This window comes from Salvia hispanica, chromosome 2, assembly GCF_023119035.1.
Source record: "Salvia hispanica cultivar TCC Black 2014 chromosome 2, UniMelb_Shisp_WGS_1.0, whole genome shotgun sequence".
Taxonomy (NCBI): Eukaryota; Viridiplantae; Streptophyta; class Magnoliopsida; order Lamiales; family Lamiaceae; genus Salvia; species Salvia hispanica.
The window spans coordinates 36,976,750-36,992,394 of NC_062966.1; the positions used below are offsets into that span (position 1 = coordinate 36,976,750).

A 15,645-nucleotide genomic window follows, 5' to 3' on the forward strand; every position below is an offset into this window, starting at 1 on the left:
TATATAAGTAATACAATACTTTATACTTCTTCCATCCCATAAATTTTGTCATATTTTGATTAAAATTAGCTTATGTACAATTGTATAAGTGTTTAAGTAAAGATATAGAGACAGTGTTAGCATTCATACACTAATCCACATCTTAATTTTTTGTAATTTGATGAACGAATAAACCTTAATCTTCAAGACATAATTAAGAACACGCCAAGAGTGGGAAAATTCTATTCAAACAACAATAAATATTCGTTGAAAATGAAATTTATAGTATAGTATTTTGTAATTTCACTTGTAATAGGGATATATGGAGTACTAGTATATGTTAAATTATAGAGTGAGCTATAAAAATGTTCCCTGGACTTTAAAAATATCGTCAGTAGTCCCTGGACTAAGGGTTTATCTCGAAATTGGTCATTTTGGCATTTTTTTTACGAAAATATCCTTTGATATTATTTTAGGGGGTTTGGGCAATTTGGTCTTTTTACACTTTTAACATTTTAAATCTGATATTATTTTAGTCATGTACTAACTTTGATATTATTTCAAATTTATCATCCTTTTTCCCTTTTGTCATCCTTCACTTTGTTTCTTTATTTCAATATTAGATTTAATTTTACAAAATTTTAAATTTTAATTTTTGAATATCAATAAATTTTTTTAATTATAAAAATGATTAAATAGCAAAAATTAATAGTTATAATCAATATTTGATAGTGTATAGTACTATGTAATCAATAAGGTATGACAACGCCTTAGTTTTAATCAATATTTAATAGTAGCTTTAATCATAAATAGATTATATAACACAATTTATTCTGAAATAAATATGCATCTAATGTAAGACTAATATAATTTTCATTTATTAATTTGAAAACAATCAAAATTTACTAGAAAATTTCAACAAAAATACTCCTATATAAAATTTTAAGTAGGATCAAATTTTTAGTCAACTTCATAATATTTAATCACAAGCAATTATAACAACCGAACGGAGGCTAAATAGAATAACTCTTATTTTTCCATCATGATTAATATTATATTTCTGTACTTCTTCAATTCAATTGAATAGTATTATATTAAATAACAAAAATTAATAGTTTTAATCAATATTTATAGTGTCCATGAATTAATAGTTTTCATTAAAAAAATTATTGATATTTAAAAATCTAAATATTAAATTTAATTTTATAAAATTAAATCTAATATTGAAATAAAAAAAAACAAATTCAGTGAAGGATAACAAAATGGAAGAAGAATGATAATTTTGAAATAATATCAAAGTTAGTACATAACTAAAATAATATCAGATTTAAAATGTTAAAAGTGTGAAAAGACCAAATTGCCCAAACCCCCCAAAATAATATCAAAGGGTATTTTCGTACCAAAAAAAGCCAAAAGGACCAATTTCGAGATAAACCCTTAGTCCAGAGACTACTGGTGATATTTTTAAAGTCCAGGGACTATGGGCGAGATAAACACATAGTCTAGAGACCATTTTTGTAGTTCGCTCTATATTATAAGCTAAGCTAAGTTTAAGTTTGTCCCATCTAATTTTTTGTCAAATCTTGTTTATAACTCCTATATATGTGGTTTGCTATATAGCTAGTGCACATGAACGTGCCACACGTCTAAAAATGTTGGATTAAATTGCAAATATACATTATTAGCAACAGTTTTTTTTTTTTTTTTCTTGAATGACATTTATATTATTTAATGTAATTTGGTGAAAACGTTTCTTGGATTGCTAAATGGCGAAAATGATTATTAGCACAAATGAAAAAAGAGAGCTGTATTATACTTGCTATTATTTCTCTGAAATGAAGAGTTGTTAATGTGATAGCGACAAATATTAATGAGTGGTATTATTACGTCAATTAATGCAACTGATCATATAATATCCAACCAAATTTGCTGAAAATGTTTATTATTAATGACGGGAATATTTCATTTTGCTTGCCTGAATAGTGTTATTGATTTAGTAAGGATGTAATATTAGAATTGGACTACACCTCAACAAATTGGCTAATTTATTGTCGCCATAAATTAATATTTAAAAGCTATACTAGTATAATGGTATTTTAATTTACTTTAGATAATTGATGCTTGAACAAACTTTCAAACTCCATAAAACCTCCATAATATAAAAATTTGATGATAAATTTAGGACCAGACAAAAAATTTAAAAAAAATATATATACATCGATTTTATTATTATTATTATTTAAAAATTATCAATTTAAGTACATACACTTATCAACCGAGTAAAATTGTAGTCAAATCGTTAAACATGGAGTACTAGAAAATATGAAGGAAAAATGCTTAAATTTTATAAATAAAATAAAATATGCAGCACAACCTAAGCATGATTAATTGAGCAGGGAAAATACTTAAATTTTAATATATAAAATATAATATGTAGCACAACCTAAGCATGATCGAGCATTTACATGCGACAGTCAACTTTTCAATTGCATTAGTCGTAGGATAATTGTCAAGTTTTAATTAAACCATATTTTGTAGTATTAGATATTTTACGAAATTATTATATGGATATAGTTTCCGACAGCACTTTTTTATTGTCCCATGTTTGTGTTTGTTCTGATCATTACTAATTTATTTCATTAATTATTCCAACAATATTGCAATTTCAACTTACATGGCTTATAATTAGTTGAAAGAACCATAGTGATTAGAAGTAATCCGAAGATGGCTTTGATTAAATCGCAAAATTCCGAAGTGGTAGATATGATTTTATTTTATTTTATAGACAATGCATGTGATGCTTAAGTGTATATACTCAACTACTCCATCCCAACAGCTTGTCACATTTACTTGTACCTAACTTATATATGCCCAAATCTAGTCTAAACAAATTATAAAATAGATATATTGATAAAAAATTGACAAAATTGGCACGTCCGGATAGCTATCTTTTTCTACCTATAAATTATTGGGTTTTCATAGCGATTTTTAAAACAAAAATGACGATGGACTTATACATTTTTAATAGCGTAACTATGTTGGTTGCAAACCATTTTACATTGATGAACAAGAAAAATTAGAAAATGTTGTCACAACTCTAATTAGTATAGATATTACTGGGAGTGATTTAAAAATAAATTCGTAATGAACTGTTCTAAAATGAACAATATCATACTAATACGATAATACCTGTTTTTTTTGGGAACCGGACTTCAATTTACGCAAATGCGTTACACATGCTTGTACTCAATTCTCGTGTATGTTGCACCACTATATATACATTTCACCACTCTCAATCCAAAATACTCCCTCCGTCCCAGATAATTCGTCCCAATATTCCATTTTGGTCCATCCCAAATAATTCGTCCCAATATTCCATTTTGGTCCGTCCCACAAAATTTGTCCCACTTCACTTTTACCATTTTTGGTAATAGACCTCATATTCCACTAACTCATTCATACTCACATTTTATTATAAAACTAATGGAGTACTTTAAAAGTAGGACCCACATCCCACCAACTTTTCAACTTACTTTCCATTAGATTTTATTAAAACCCGTGCCCGATCAAAGTGGGACGAATTATCCGGGACGGAGGGAGTAATATTTTCAAGTTCAAATTAAGAATTTGTAGCCCAATAAGGCAATATAATTACCACTATGACTATGAGCCCAAAAGGATTACTCAACTAAAATTTAGATTCGACCTTGCTTCTATAGAAGTGAAGTTGTAGTGCTATTGGGCCAAAGATTCTGTCTTAAGGTGCAATTAGCCCATAAAATAAGGATTACTTAACTAAAAAATTCACAACTTTTATGTCATTTCACATATAATTAAGATGACTTTATAATCGTTTCAAATACAACATCACTTTTAGAGTTTTAGTAGTTTTGTAGCTACAACTTCTTTCTTCTTTACCTACCAATCTACCACCGTCCCATCAATTGTGTAAGGTTAGACACCAAAATTTTGATTAGAATTTTATGTATTTTCTTCATCTTAATCCATCGTGGAAAACTTCAGACAACAATCGCTAAGAAAATTAAATGGGTTCAATATATTTGAAATATCTTTAAATTATTATCTTAATATTTGGAAATTTGACAACTTATATCCGATACACACTAGCATTTGAATAGTTTTTTTTTTTTTTTTTTTTTTTTTTTTTTTTTTTTTTGCGCTAAAACATAAATCGAAAATGACGATATAAAATGCAACTATTAACGAAAATAAAACACAATTGTAACAATTGGAAGCATTCTACTGAAATTTAATAGAGGCAGGTTTGAATTACGCCATTCTTATTTGTTGATATTATATTTCCTGTACATTGATTATAATATAATATTGATATGAATTCATAATTTTTGTATGCATGCATGACGTATGGTGTTTTAAGATTTTAAAATTGTAAAAAAGTCTTTGCTACTCAAAGCCGCCATGCGTATATATGAGTAAAGAAAAATAATCAAAATGTAATAAGTACACTGGTGGCCGCCAGTTTCAGGTTATATATCCTCAAAACTATACTCCAAACCTAAATAAAACAGGGAAATATTATTTTTTTTATAGTTACCAAAAAAAAATTCCCCTCATAGTGGGAAGATATCTTCGATATGATTTGAGCTCTTAAAAAAATCACCTAGAAAAATAATCCTCTCTCAGGTCTCAATAACAGCTTCTTCAATTTCTTGCACAAAATTACACTTAAACTACATAGTATATTAAATATGTTGAAGCTCATAGAAAATTAAAAATTAAAAACAACAAAATATTGTAATTATGTATGAGTATTTATGTGTAATATATGTTCACAAAATTGTAAGAAGATCCATGGCATAGGGACATGGACTAAGAACAGTTTCTGAAGAATGTTCTCCGTCAAACTTCATTCGCAAACGTAGTTATAATTAGAGTAGTATTACTCTTCAACAATGTATACTTAACTAAATTCAATGAATCTTAAATCGGAAACCATTAGTTCCAAAAGAAATAGGGCAATTTGATGAAGTAGTAGGTAAAATTTTAATTTGAAATGGAGTGGTTGAATAATTGAATAGTTCAAAAAACTAAATCAACAGCAATGATCCGAAACATAATTAATTAATCACACTAAGATTATAACTAAGTTAAACTTCATCGCAAGAAACTATTCCGAACTTAATATGGAACTCATCAACAACTAAAACACGAACAAACAAATCAATAGATCAGAAGTTTCATCCAACACACGTGCGTATCTAATTCTAACTAGTTCGAAACCAGAGAAAATAAACACTTCAACCTTATTAAGTGATTCATACGAATATGATCGGTTCATAACTATCTTAAATTGATAACTAATTAAGTACTGACAACTATGTCAACGACCTACGTTATGGATGTCAGCACGAAGACATTTGTATGTCAACTTATAAATGTAGTTGACATATGTATGTCTTCTGTTGATATCTACATCAGACATGTCTAGTTAGAATGTCCTAAGTGATAAAAATTTAATCATTTTAATCTCTTGGAGTATACTCCCTCCGTCCCACATAATTTTACCCAGTATTCCATTTTAGTCTGTTCCACATAATTTTATCCATTTCACTTTTAGCATTTTTGGCAATGGACCCCATATTCCATTAACTCATTGCTACTCACATTTTATGATAAAACCAATACTTTAAAAGTAGGACCCACATTCCACCAACTTTTTCAACTCACTTTCTATTACATTTCTTAAAACCCGTGCCAAGTCAAACTGTGTAAAATTATATGGGACGGAGGGAGTATTTTATTTTGTATCCTACTTTATCATGTTCTACTATATAACATCTTCTCCATCATAACCTATTCCACCCCACAAACCAACATGGCCTCTCTTCCTCTTCCCCTCCCCACCATTCCCTCCCATTCCCACCTCTCCCTACGCCGGAAACTCACCGGAAAGCCACCCCACATCCCCTCAAGACTCACATGCAACGCCGAAAACATCGAAAAAACTCCCCAACACCCCAAACTCGACCGAAGAAACCTCCTCCTCAACATCGGCGGCCTCTACGGCGCCACCAATCTCATGCCCGCCTCCGCCACCCCCATCTCCTCCCCGGACCTCTCCACATGCTCCCAAGGAACCAACCTCAACACCCAACAGCCCCTCGACGTCAACTGCTGCCCCCCTTTCTCCGACAAAATCATCGACTACAAACTCCCCCACACCCACCACCACCACCGCCGCCTCCGCCCCGCCGCCCACCTCGTCGACAAGGCGTACATCGCCAAGTACGAGAAGGCCATCGCTCTCATGAAGGCCCTCCCCGACGACGATCCCCGCAGCTTCATGCAGCAAGCGAACGTCCACTGCGCTTACTGCAATCTCACCTACGATCAGCCCGGAGACGAATCCGAAAAGCTCCAAATCCACAACTGCTGGCATTTCTTCCCCTGGCACCGATGGTATCTCTATTTCTACGAGAGAATTTTGGGGAAATTAATCGATGATCCCACCTTCGCTATTCCGTTTTGGAACTGGGACAACCCCGACGGCATGGCCATCCCGGCCATGTTCGTCAAGGAAAACTCCCCTCTCTACGACGAGCGCCGCGACCAGACCCACCTCCCGCCTACCCCGGCCGACCTCCTCTTCTCCTCGACCTCGAAAACCGACCCGAATATCATCATCCCGACCAACCTCACCGAAATGTACGGTGAGATGGTGCGGAATGTCTCGAACGTAGAAGATTTCTACGGTGCTAAATACGTGGTGGGGACCGCTCCGGATCCGGGACCAGGCAGTGTCGAGCGGGGGTCCCACACTGCGCTGCACGCCTGGGTGGGGGACCCCCGCTCGCCTGCTGGGGAGGATATGGGGAACTTTTACTCGACTGCTCGAGACCCCATATTCTACTCCCACCACGCCAACGTGGACCGTCTCTGGTCCGTGTGGCGTGGGCTCCGAGGCCACAGGCCTAAGGAGTTCGAGGACAAAGACTGGCTGGAGGCCAGCTTTGTCTTCTACGACGAGAACGCGCAGCTCGTGCGCGTTAAGGTGAAGGACACGCTGGAGGACAAGGAGATGGGGTTTTCTTACCAGAAGGTGGACCTCCCGTGGCTGGAAAAGAGGCCGAAGGCGCGTTGGAGGAGGTCGAAGATCGCGAGTAAGGCGGTTGGTGTGAGTAATGTGGTGTTCCCGGTGAAGCTGGATAAGGTGGTGAGGGTTTTGGTGGAGAGGCCGAAGAGGAAGAAGGGGAAGGAGGAGGAGGAGGAGCTGCTGGTGATCGAGGGGATTGAGGTGGACACGGCGAAGTTTGTGAGGTTTGAGGTGTTTGTGAACGACGAGGACGACGAGCCGGGGGAGGTGAGGGAGCGGGCGGAGTATGCGGGAGGGTACTCGCAGGTGCCGCACAAGAATTCGACGAAGGTGAGGAGCAAGATAAGGCTGGGGCTGAGGGAGCTGCTGGAGGATTTGGATGTGGAGGATGATGACAAGATTTTGGTGACGTTGGTGCCTAGAGCTGGTGGGGAAGATATCACCATTGGTGGAGTCAAGATCATCTATGCTTAGCTTTTCTTGAGCTCTCTCTTTTATTCTTGTTTGGCTGTTTGAATCTTTGATTGTGTGCATGGGCTGCTGCAGTTTTTCCATCAAGTAGGAGTATAAATAAGTGATGGTTTTCTCTTTGTTTTCTTTTTTGGTTGGTGTGTGAGGAAAATAAGATGGGACCTTTGTAAATTGTAATAATACCTGGTAGTACTAAGTTGTGTATGTGGCAATTTCTTCTAGCATTAACTGATCATAATGTTACATCTTAACTTGCCATGTAGACATTCAACATAAATCATCCCCGTCTATTTGGACTTTGAACTAAACTTATTCTACAATGATCTTTAAATTAATTACTAGGTATGGAACTTGACTTACCTGCGCATGATATAACCAGCAAAATATAAAAAGACAGACCATTGACTAAATTAACTTCATTCTCATAGCTTTGAAGTAGTACCACTAAAGCATGCTTTTACAAAACAATTCATAATAATTTCAATGCCCTGGTCATTTATAATTTGAACTAACATGATGATGTCCTGACTAATGTATATACGTTTACAAATGTAGAGTCTTTTTCATCAGATTTTATCAAGATTATGTACACTGGCCTAAGGTTATCCCATTCGTCTGGTTAAAAGTGCACATATCTCCAACTATTGTATTTTTCTATTTAAAATATCTACTACTACTATTTACATATTTCCACATCTTACATGTTAGCACCATTCGTCTAGAAATTGTGTGCATCATCTGGTCTTTCAAAGCTTCCAATGAAATGATTCTCAACATGCATGCATGCACATGTAGTTAACTCAACCAAGATGATGCCCAAAACTCAATGAGAGGATGTTCTTTCAAACTATAGATTTGTTCATCCATGTCGACAAATTAATTGGTTTTTTTAAGTTTAAAATTATCGAACCGAGATAGTTATAAGCTTATATGGTCTTGAATTATTTCTTAGGAGTATTTAATTTGTTAAAGTACAATTAAGGCTCCCACCCTAAGGTGAAGTGTGGAGTTTTATAAGAGAAACATCCAAAGATGTGGAGCACATTTTTAGTAGAGCTAAATCTCAGAAAAGATACTAGAAAAAGGTCACTAGAGTAAATTAAATACTAGTACTAGTAATTTGAGTTTTTTTTTTTAATTAAAAAATTGTGAGTACGAGTATATTCGTCGCATCCTAAATGGAAATACTCAAATACCCCACGTTTGATGAATTGACCAAATGATAGGAGTAATGAAACCAGACTACTTTTTGTAAATGGATGGAAGATGATTTAAATTTCACCACGAATTAAATTTTGTCAAAAATGAAATCAATTAAAGAAAAAATATTTAAAATTTCATTATAAGCTACAGCTGTAAAAACAGTACTAATAGTATAAAATAAATTTTCTATAAGCTTTTAAATTAAATTAATTTGTCTGGTGATGAAAATTAAATTATTTTCCCCTTCATAAAAGGGGTTATTTCATTTAGGACTTGACCTCTCATTATTTGACTACCTACTACAACATGTGACCTCTCTTCCTTGAATGGTAGGTGGTTAATAATGTGGCTCTACATTCAAAATTTTAAATACTTGTTTTCTATTCAATTTGCTAAGTTTTACGCGTCAATTATATATGTATGAATAAATGATGTAGACAATGGAACTGAAAGTGGATATAGGAGTATACCTTTTTGCGGCTTTACCTTTTGTGAATTTTGAAAACAAGATTATTTCTATTTTGAAAACCATATACGTGCAGTAACTTAATTCGTGAATTTTGTTCTACACCCGTGATCTCTGAGGATAGGTTGTAATACCATAATAATTTCCTATGGAGCCCACTTCGTATTTTTAAGATTTCATGGGTTCCCAATCCATTCATAAGGCATAACCATCTCCCACATTCCACAACAATCACTTGCAGTCACATAACCATCTCTCACATTCCATAACAATGGCCGATGGCAAGGCTGTTTCTAGTTCCCGCCCTAGGTTCCCTCGGGAGAAAGTTGATCTGCTTTGAGCAAGCGTCGAAGCATGTTAAGGCGAAAAGTCATAAGGAATTAGCAAACTTAGCACATTTGATGCGTCTTCTGATGGACATTCCAAAACCCTACCGACCCCCGGTGTGGGTGGACTTGATGGAAGAATTCAAAACTCAAATCTGCCTCCCCACAGCCACCATTAATATCCACCTCGACGACATCTTCCCCGCTGCCCCCCTCTCCAGCCGCTTCCCCTATGCCCCTCGCCCCAACGAAGGCGAGGAAAGTAGCATTGCAAGATACTGGCGCGTGATGGGATGGGATAAGAAGGTGGAGAAGAAATAAAACGGCTTGGTGTAAGTTAAACTTTATGTCATACTCTTATTTTTTGAATTTGTCGATAGATATACAGTATAGGTTTTTCAACACATGCTTTTCACTTTTTGGCGAAGATTTTAATCTGTATTGTTTATTTAAGTCAAGTTAAAATATGTATGAAATTCGTTTTTCTCTAGTACTATTAATGATCTGGGGTTTAGGTATTTCTTGCTTTTGTTTGATTGAATATAATAAAGTGATGCATTCATAATTAAAATTGATTCCATTGTAAAATATAAAATTTTATCTATTCGTAATTGCAACCATTGTTGATGTCACAAGAAGGTTAATGGCTTATGAAGATGAAGTCTGCTTCGGTTGTTGCTTTAATTTGTGTCCTATTTTGAGTCTTTTATCTGGAGTATAGTATTAGGTATTTATGTAAACAATGGTATTCTTTTTCCTACCTGATTTTCTACTATTGCGTCTTTATTTGGAGTCTAGGTGGATATTAATGGTGGCTGTGGGGGCAGCAGATCTGATGTTTGAGTTCGTCCATCTTATCCATCCTCATTGAGGGTCGGTAGGGTTTTGGAATGTCCATCAGGAGCCGCATGAGATGTGCCAAGTCTGCTAATTCCTTATGAGGTTTCGCCTCAACATGCTTCAACGCTTGCTCAAAGCTGATCAGCTTCTCCCGAGGGAAGCTAGGGCGGGAACTAGAAGAAGCCTTGCTATCGGCCATTGTTGTGGAATATGGGAGATGGTTATGTGGCTGCAAATGATTGTTGTGGAATGTGGGAGATGGTTTATGCCTTTATAATGAAACAAAGAATGTACAACTGTGATTAAAATAAAACTATAGAAATATAACTATGGTTAAAAGATAACTGAAAATGATACCTGCCAGTATTGTTATCTCTCTTTCTAAAGTCTATCGCAATGCAAAGATGAAATATTCTATAAATGAAATAGATGTGCTTTACCAATCTAAATTTATATATGCTCTTTAGTATTTACCCATCAATTTTAATCATCCATGCTCATTTCATACAACCACAAAAACGTTACCTCCAAAAAAAACTAATGCTAATAGTAGTAATTTCAGTTATTTTTTTGTTCTGATGTGGAGAAAAAGTGGGAAAAGTATGAAGGAGAAACTCTCCATTTTTTTAAATTGAATTATTTTTCGTGGACATCCTGAAATGACAAAATGTGACTATTTGTCGTGGACAGAGAGAGTATTAATAAATGAATAAAAATTTGCAAAAGTCGTGTTATGGTGGACTCGAATTCAAGACCTTTATTTTTGATAATAAAGTTTTGGGATTTAATGCTATATAGTGATGAAAATAGATTTTTGAAAAATAATATTTAATAATTTCTCACTCGAAGTGAGAATTTAAATATTTTAGGTAACACGAATAATACACTTGACCACGTTGCATCTTAGTTCTTCTATGAATACTTGTGAAATACGAATCTTGGTTGAATAATCAAGTGGATATGTTTATGAGTCGTTGTAGTAATTGACATAACACCAATAGACTAATTGTTTGGTTGTGTGTAGGGAAATCCGTGCAATGGATATGTGTATGTATTAATTGTTTGTTGAAATCAATATCTTAATTGGTTATGTGTGATGGGTGGAGAATGTGATGTAATCAAGATCGTTGACTATTGTGAATGGGATATGATATCCATGATTGACTTACAAGCCATTGGAAATGATGTGACTTATCGATGACGTGAGTAGAAGATGATATCGTTGTTGAAATTGAAGTGGAAGTGCGATGTGGGCATGCAAGTTTTTCATTAAATTAGTTCTTAATTAATTTACGTTGTGCGAATTAGGTTTCGTATGGGAAAGGGACCATGAAATTAATTAGAGTCCTTCATTGAACTTTAATTAATAAACGAAATGGAAGTAAAAAAGAAATATACTTGGGCTGACCCATAAAAAATAAAAATAAAAGTCCAATTACAAATGGCATTGGGCCTGAACAAAATAAATAAATAAAATACATAATCCCTTGAGCCCAATCTCCCCTCTTCTGCTCCATTCCAACGTTCCAGCCGTTACTTTGTGCCATTATTAGGATTTTAAATTTTAATCCTGCAATCAATCACAAAATTAAATTAGATTAACTGTGCATAATTATATAGTATGATTTAAAGCTAATTCAATAAATTTTAATGAGTTCTGGCTTGTCACGTGACATTTTTCATCGATTTAAATCAATTGTTTGCTGTGAGACAAAAAATACCCCTAAAAATAACCGTCCTCAAACCAAGTCATATAATCAGTCATGTGATATTTTCTATTATTTAAGAGGAGAGGTTCATGTTTGAAATAACTAGGTATTGATTTTTAAAATTTTTATTTTTCATTTTTTTTTTTTTGTGTTTTATGCAATGTGCATCCTTATTTTTGGTAAGGAAAATATTTAGTTTTGGGAATTGATTATAATTTGAGGGGGAGTGAAATTTTTTTACGTCAAGGTAGGAGTATTAGATATGAACCATGATCATGGAGATTTAATTAGGAGTTTTGACACGGAGGTAGGAGTATTAGATATGAATCATGATCATGGAGATTTAATTTGATATATTTAAATATTAACACTAAATTTTTTTAAGATTTAAATATAATAAAGGATATTTTAGTAAATAAATAATATAAATAATAATAAAACCGGTTTAAATTAAACCGATTTAGTTAGATTAAAAAATTAAGAGCATTATCTACATTTATCTTTTCCCAAAATGAGCTGGGCATAAACACGAAAGTGGGACTATGTTTCTTGTTTCAAATCAAATCAATATAAAATTTAAAATCAAATCATATCCGCCCTAATAACCTTATCTTTATACTAACAATAGTGGATTTATGTACATCTTAAAATAAGATTGTTTATTTTGTCATACTAAAATGTGCAATTTGTGTTAAAAAATTAAAAAAATTATAATCCATTAAATTTATAATTTAATTTGATTAGAGAGCTATATATAAGAATAAAGAAGAGAAAAAAACAAAATTAATTTTACAAAGAAGTTTCGATTCCGGCTCCAATTCCTCCTTCCGAAGATGGCATCCTCCGCCGCCGCTATATTCGGAATCACCGCCGCTTCAGATAGCTGGTCACGCCGAGTTTTCGTAACGACCACCGTCCGGGTGCGAAGCTCTCCCGCCTTCCTGAGAACGAGTAGAGCTATTAAGACTTACGGTGAGCGCATGCTTTTCTGCATACTAATGAGCTTTATGCATGCTTGTTGAGACGTTGTCGTGTTACCAATTTATGAGCAGTTATGGAATTTGAATTTGTCTATTGGGAAGGGGTGCTGGTTAATGTAACACAAGCTTTTGAATTTGATTTCTTCTTGATTTTACTGTATTTTTGTAATTTTGTATTTTTATCACCCGTGCTATTTTATATAATATAGAAACGAGAACAAGTAGCGATGACAGTGAATTTAGTTAATCATGCAATTAATTATGCGGTAAAACTCAAACGAGTGAAGCAATGTGATGCAGTTTCAACGTAGAAATCGGGCAAAAACTGGCGGTGTCAGATTGATTTGAAATTCGCACGGTACATGCGAAATGCAATTTGAGATCGAACTCATCGCGACTAAGTCAGTCGCGATGATGGACGATGGATTTTGGCCATCTGACATCGTTTAGGGGGCGAAAACTGCAATTTACTGTTTTTTCGGGCTTATTTTTAATTTTTAATTTTCTGTTTTATTTCCTTTTGAACTTCTAGGGTTTTTTAGACGCTTATAAATAGGTTGTTTTTGTTTTGGGCCGCAGTTGAATTTTGATAATAATATTTCGTAATTCATTGAAACTAGGGTTTCTCTGAATTTCTTCTCCGTTCAGTCAATTTCTCTATACGTTTTGCATCACAATGTCTATTGGAATGACTCAAGGATGATTGATCTTGCATTTATATTGGTAAATGAACTGAGCTCAGTACCAAGTTTCATTCTTATTTCACATGTGATGTTATATAGCTGCGTTGGTCAGTGAGTCGTCTGCTAAGAAGATTGACGGAAAAGCAATTGCCAGAGAGATCACAGAGGAAATAGCTGCTGAAATATCAAAAATGAAGGAATCTAGTGGGGTTGTTCCTGGACTGGCCGTTATTCTTGTCGGAGAGAGGAAGGATTCTGCAACTTATGTACGCAACAAGATAAAAGCCTGTGAATCAGTTGGGATTAAGTCATATGAAGTTAAGTTAGCTGAAGACTCCTCGGAACAAGAAGTGCTTAAGCATATCTCATGCTTCAATGATGATCCTGCAGTTAACGGTATCCTGCTTCAGTTGCCTCTACCTTCCGTAAGCCTCCAAATCTGAATATTATGTAACCGGGATGTGATCATATCATAACTCATATTTATGGTGATAACCTAATAACCCTCATTTTATGGACGAAAAATATCATTTTATGGAACAGAATATCATTTTATGCCTGCTGTAAAAAAATATCATTATTTGTAAAAATGATATTTTTGACCCATAAAATGATAGGGTTATTAAGTTATCACATAAATATGAGTTATGATATGATCGCACCGGTGTATTTGGCAATAATACTAATCATCTCTTCTTTTTTTTGCCAGCATATGAATAAGCAAAATATCTTGAATGCTATCTCTATTGAAAAAGATGTTGATGGATTCAATCCCCTGAATATCGGCCTCCTGGCTATGAGAGATAGAGAACCACTGTTTGTTTCGTGTACGCCCAAAGGATGCATAGAGTTATTGCATAGATATGGTATACCAATGAAGGGAAAGAGGGTTGTTGTAATCGGCAGGAGTAATATTGTTGGAATGCCAATTGCCCTTCTCTTGCAAGTAATATTATACTCTCCTTGTCATACTATACAAACCTTTCCAACTTGATCAAATCCCAATGTCTCTTGCTCGGCAGAGAGAAGATGCAACTGTTACGGTCGTCCACTCGACGACAAAGAATCCCGAGGAGATCACTAGAGAAGCAGACATTGTAATCACCGCTGTGGGGCAGCCAAACATGGTCAGAGGTAGCTGGATCAAGTCTGGCGCTGTTGTCATCGACGTCGGATTCAATCATGTTGAGGTATGCCTGGTACTCGGAAAGGATCACCTAATACTTATCCTAATACATTCTCTAATCCACTCCTCACATATATAAAATATGATGGTGGGGTCCATTACATGTATGTGAGGGGTGGATTAGGGAATGTATTAGGATAGGTATTAGGTGATCTTTTCCGGCTTGCACTTCTGGAATCCACTTCCTCGTTGCCACTAGTTATTTGTTTTGTGCTAAATTTGTGCTTTTTGGAACGACAGGACACGAGTTGCAGCAGTGGATATCGGGTTGTTGGGGACGTATGTTATGAGGAGGCTAGCACGATTGCTTCGGCCATCACTCCAGTTCCCGGAGGAGTTGGGCCCATGACTATAGCAAGCCTTCTCTCCAACACTCTCACGGCAGCTAAACGAGCTTACAATTTGGAATGACATACAATTTGGAATGACATTCTCAAGTAGCAAAATTTTGGGTTGAAATTTGAGAATGAGAAAATAGTTTTCCATATATTCACTTGTTGGCTTTGGAACTAGCATGACTCTATTTATATTTCACTTAGGATCCTAGCTTAATCGTGTTGATCGATATAATTCCTCTATACTCTAGAACAATAATCATGGATAAAATATGAAGTATGTTACTCAAAGTTTCTTATCTTATTTAACAAATCTAACAAATCTTGTTATATCTCATCTCTCTTATCAAACAAGTAAAGAAGTTTGGTGACTTTGGTGCCTAGAGCTGGGG

General features: G+C 34.7%; 2 protein-coding genes and 1 long non-coding RNA gene across 3 annotated transcripts; all 3 read left to right on the top strand.

The window, feature by feature from the left end:
* The first annotated feature begins 5,830 nt into the window (after nucleotides 1-5,830).
* LOC125203561 (polyphenol oxidase I, chloroplastic-like) lies at nucleotides 5,831-7,776 on the top strand. The gene has a single exon (XM_048101943.1). It carries the CDS (start codon nucleotides 5,837-5,839, stop codon nucleotides 7,526-7,528), a length of 1,692 nt encoding a protein of 563 aa, XP_047957900.1. The 5' UTR covers nucleotides 5,831-5,836; the 3' UTR covers nucleotides 7,529-7,776.
* Nucleotides 7,777-9,259: 1,483 nt separating this feature from the next.
* Nucleotides 9,260-10,781, top strand: LOC125208562. The gene is made up of 2 exons (XR_007174134.1): nucleotides 9,260-9,852; nucleotides 10,319-10,781. It is a non-coding gene; the product is annotated as an uncharacterized LOC125208562 (long non-coding RNA).
* Nucleotides 10,782-12,902: 2,121 nt separating this feature from the next.
* LOC125206912 (bifunctional protein FolD 4, chloroplastic-like) lies at nucleotides 12,903-15,329 on the top strand. Its single transcript, XM_048106127.1, has 5 exons — nucleotides 12,903-13,041; nucleotides 13,832-14,157; nucleotides 14,442-14,678; nucleotides 14,755-14,922; nucleotides 15,159-15,329. Exons 1-5 carry the CDS (start codon nucleotides 12,903-12,905, stop codon nucleotides 15,327-15,329), a joined length of 1,041 nt encoding a protein of 346 aa, XP_047962084.1.
* Nucleotides 15,330-15,645: the final 316 nt, after the last annotated feature.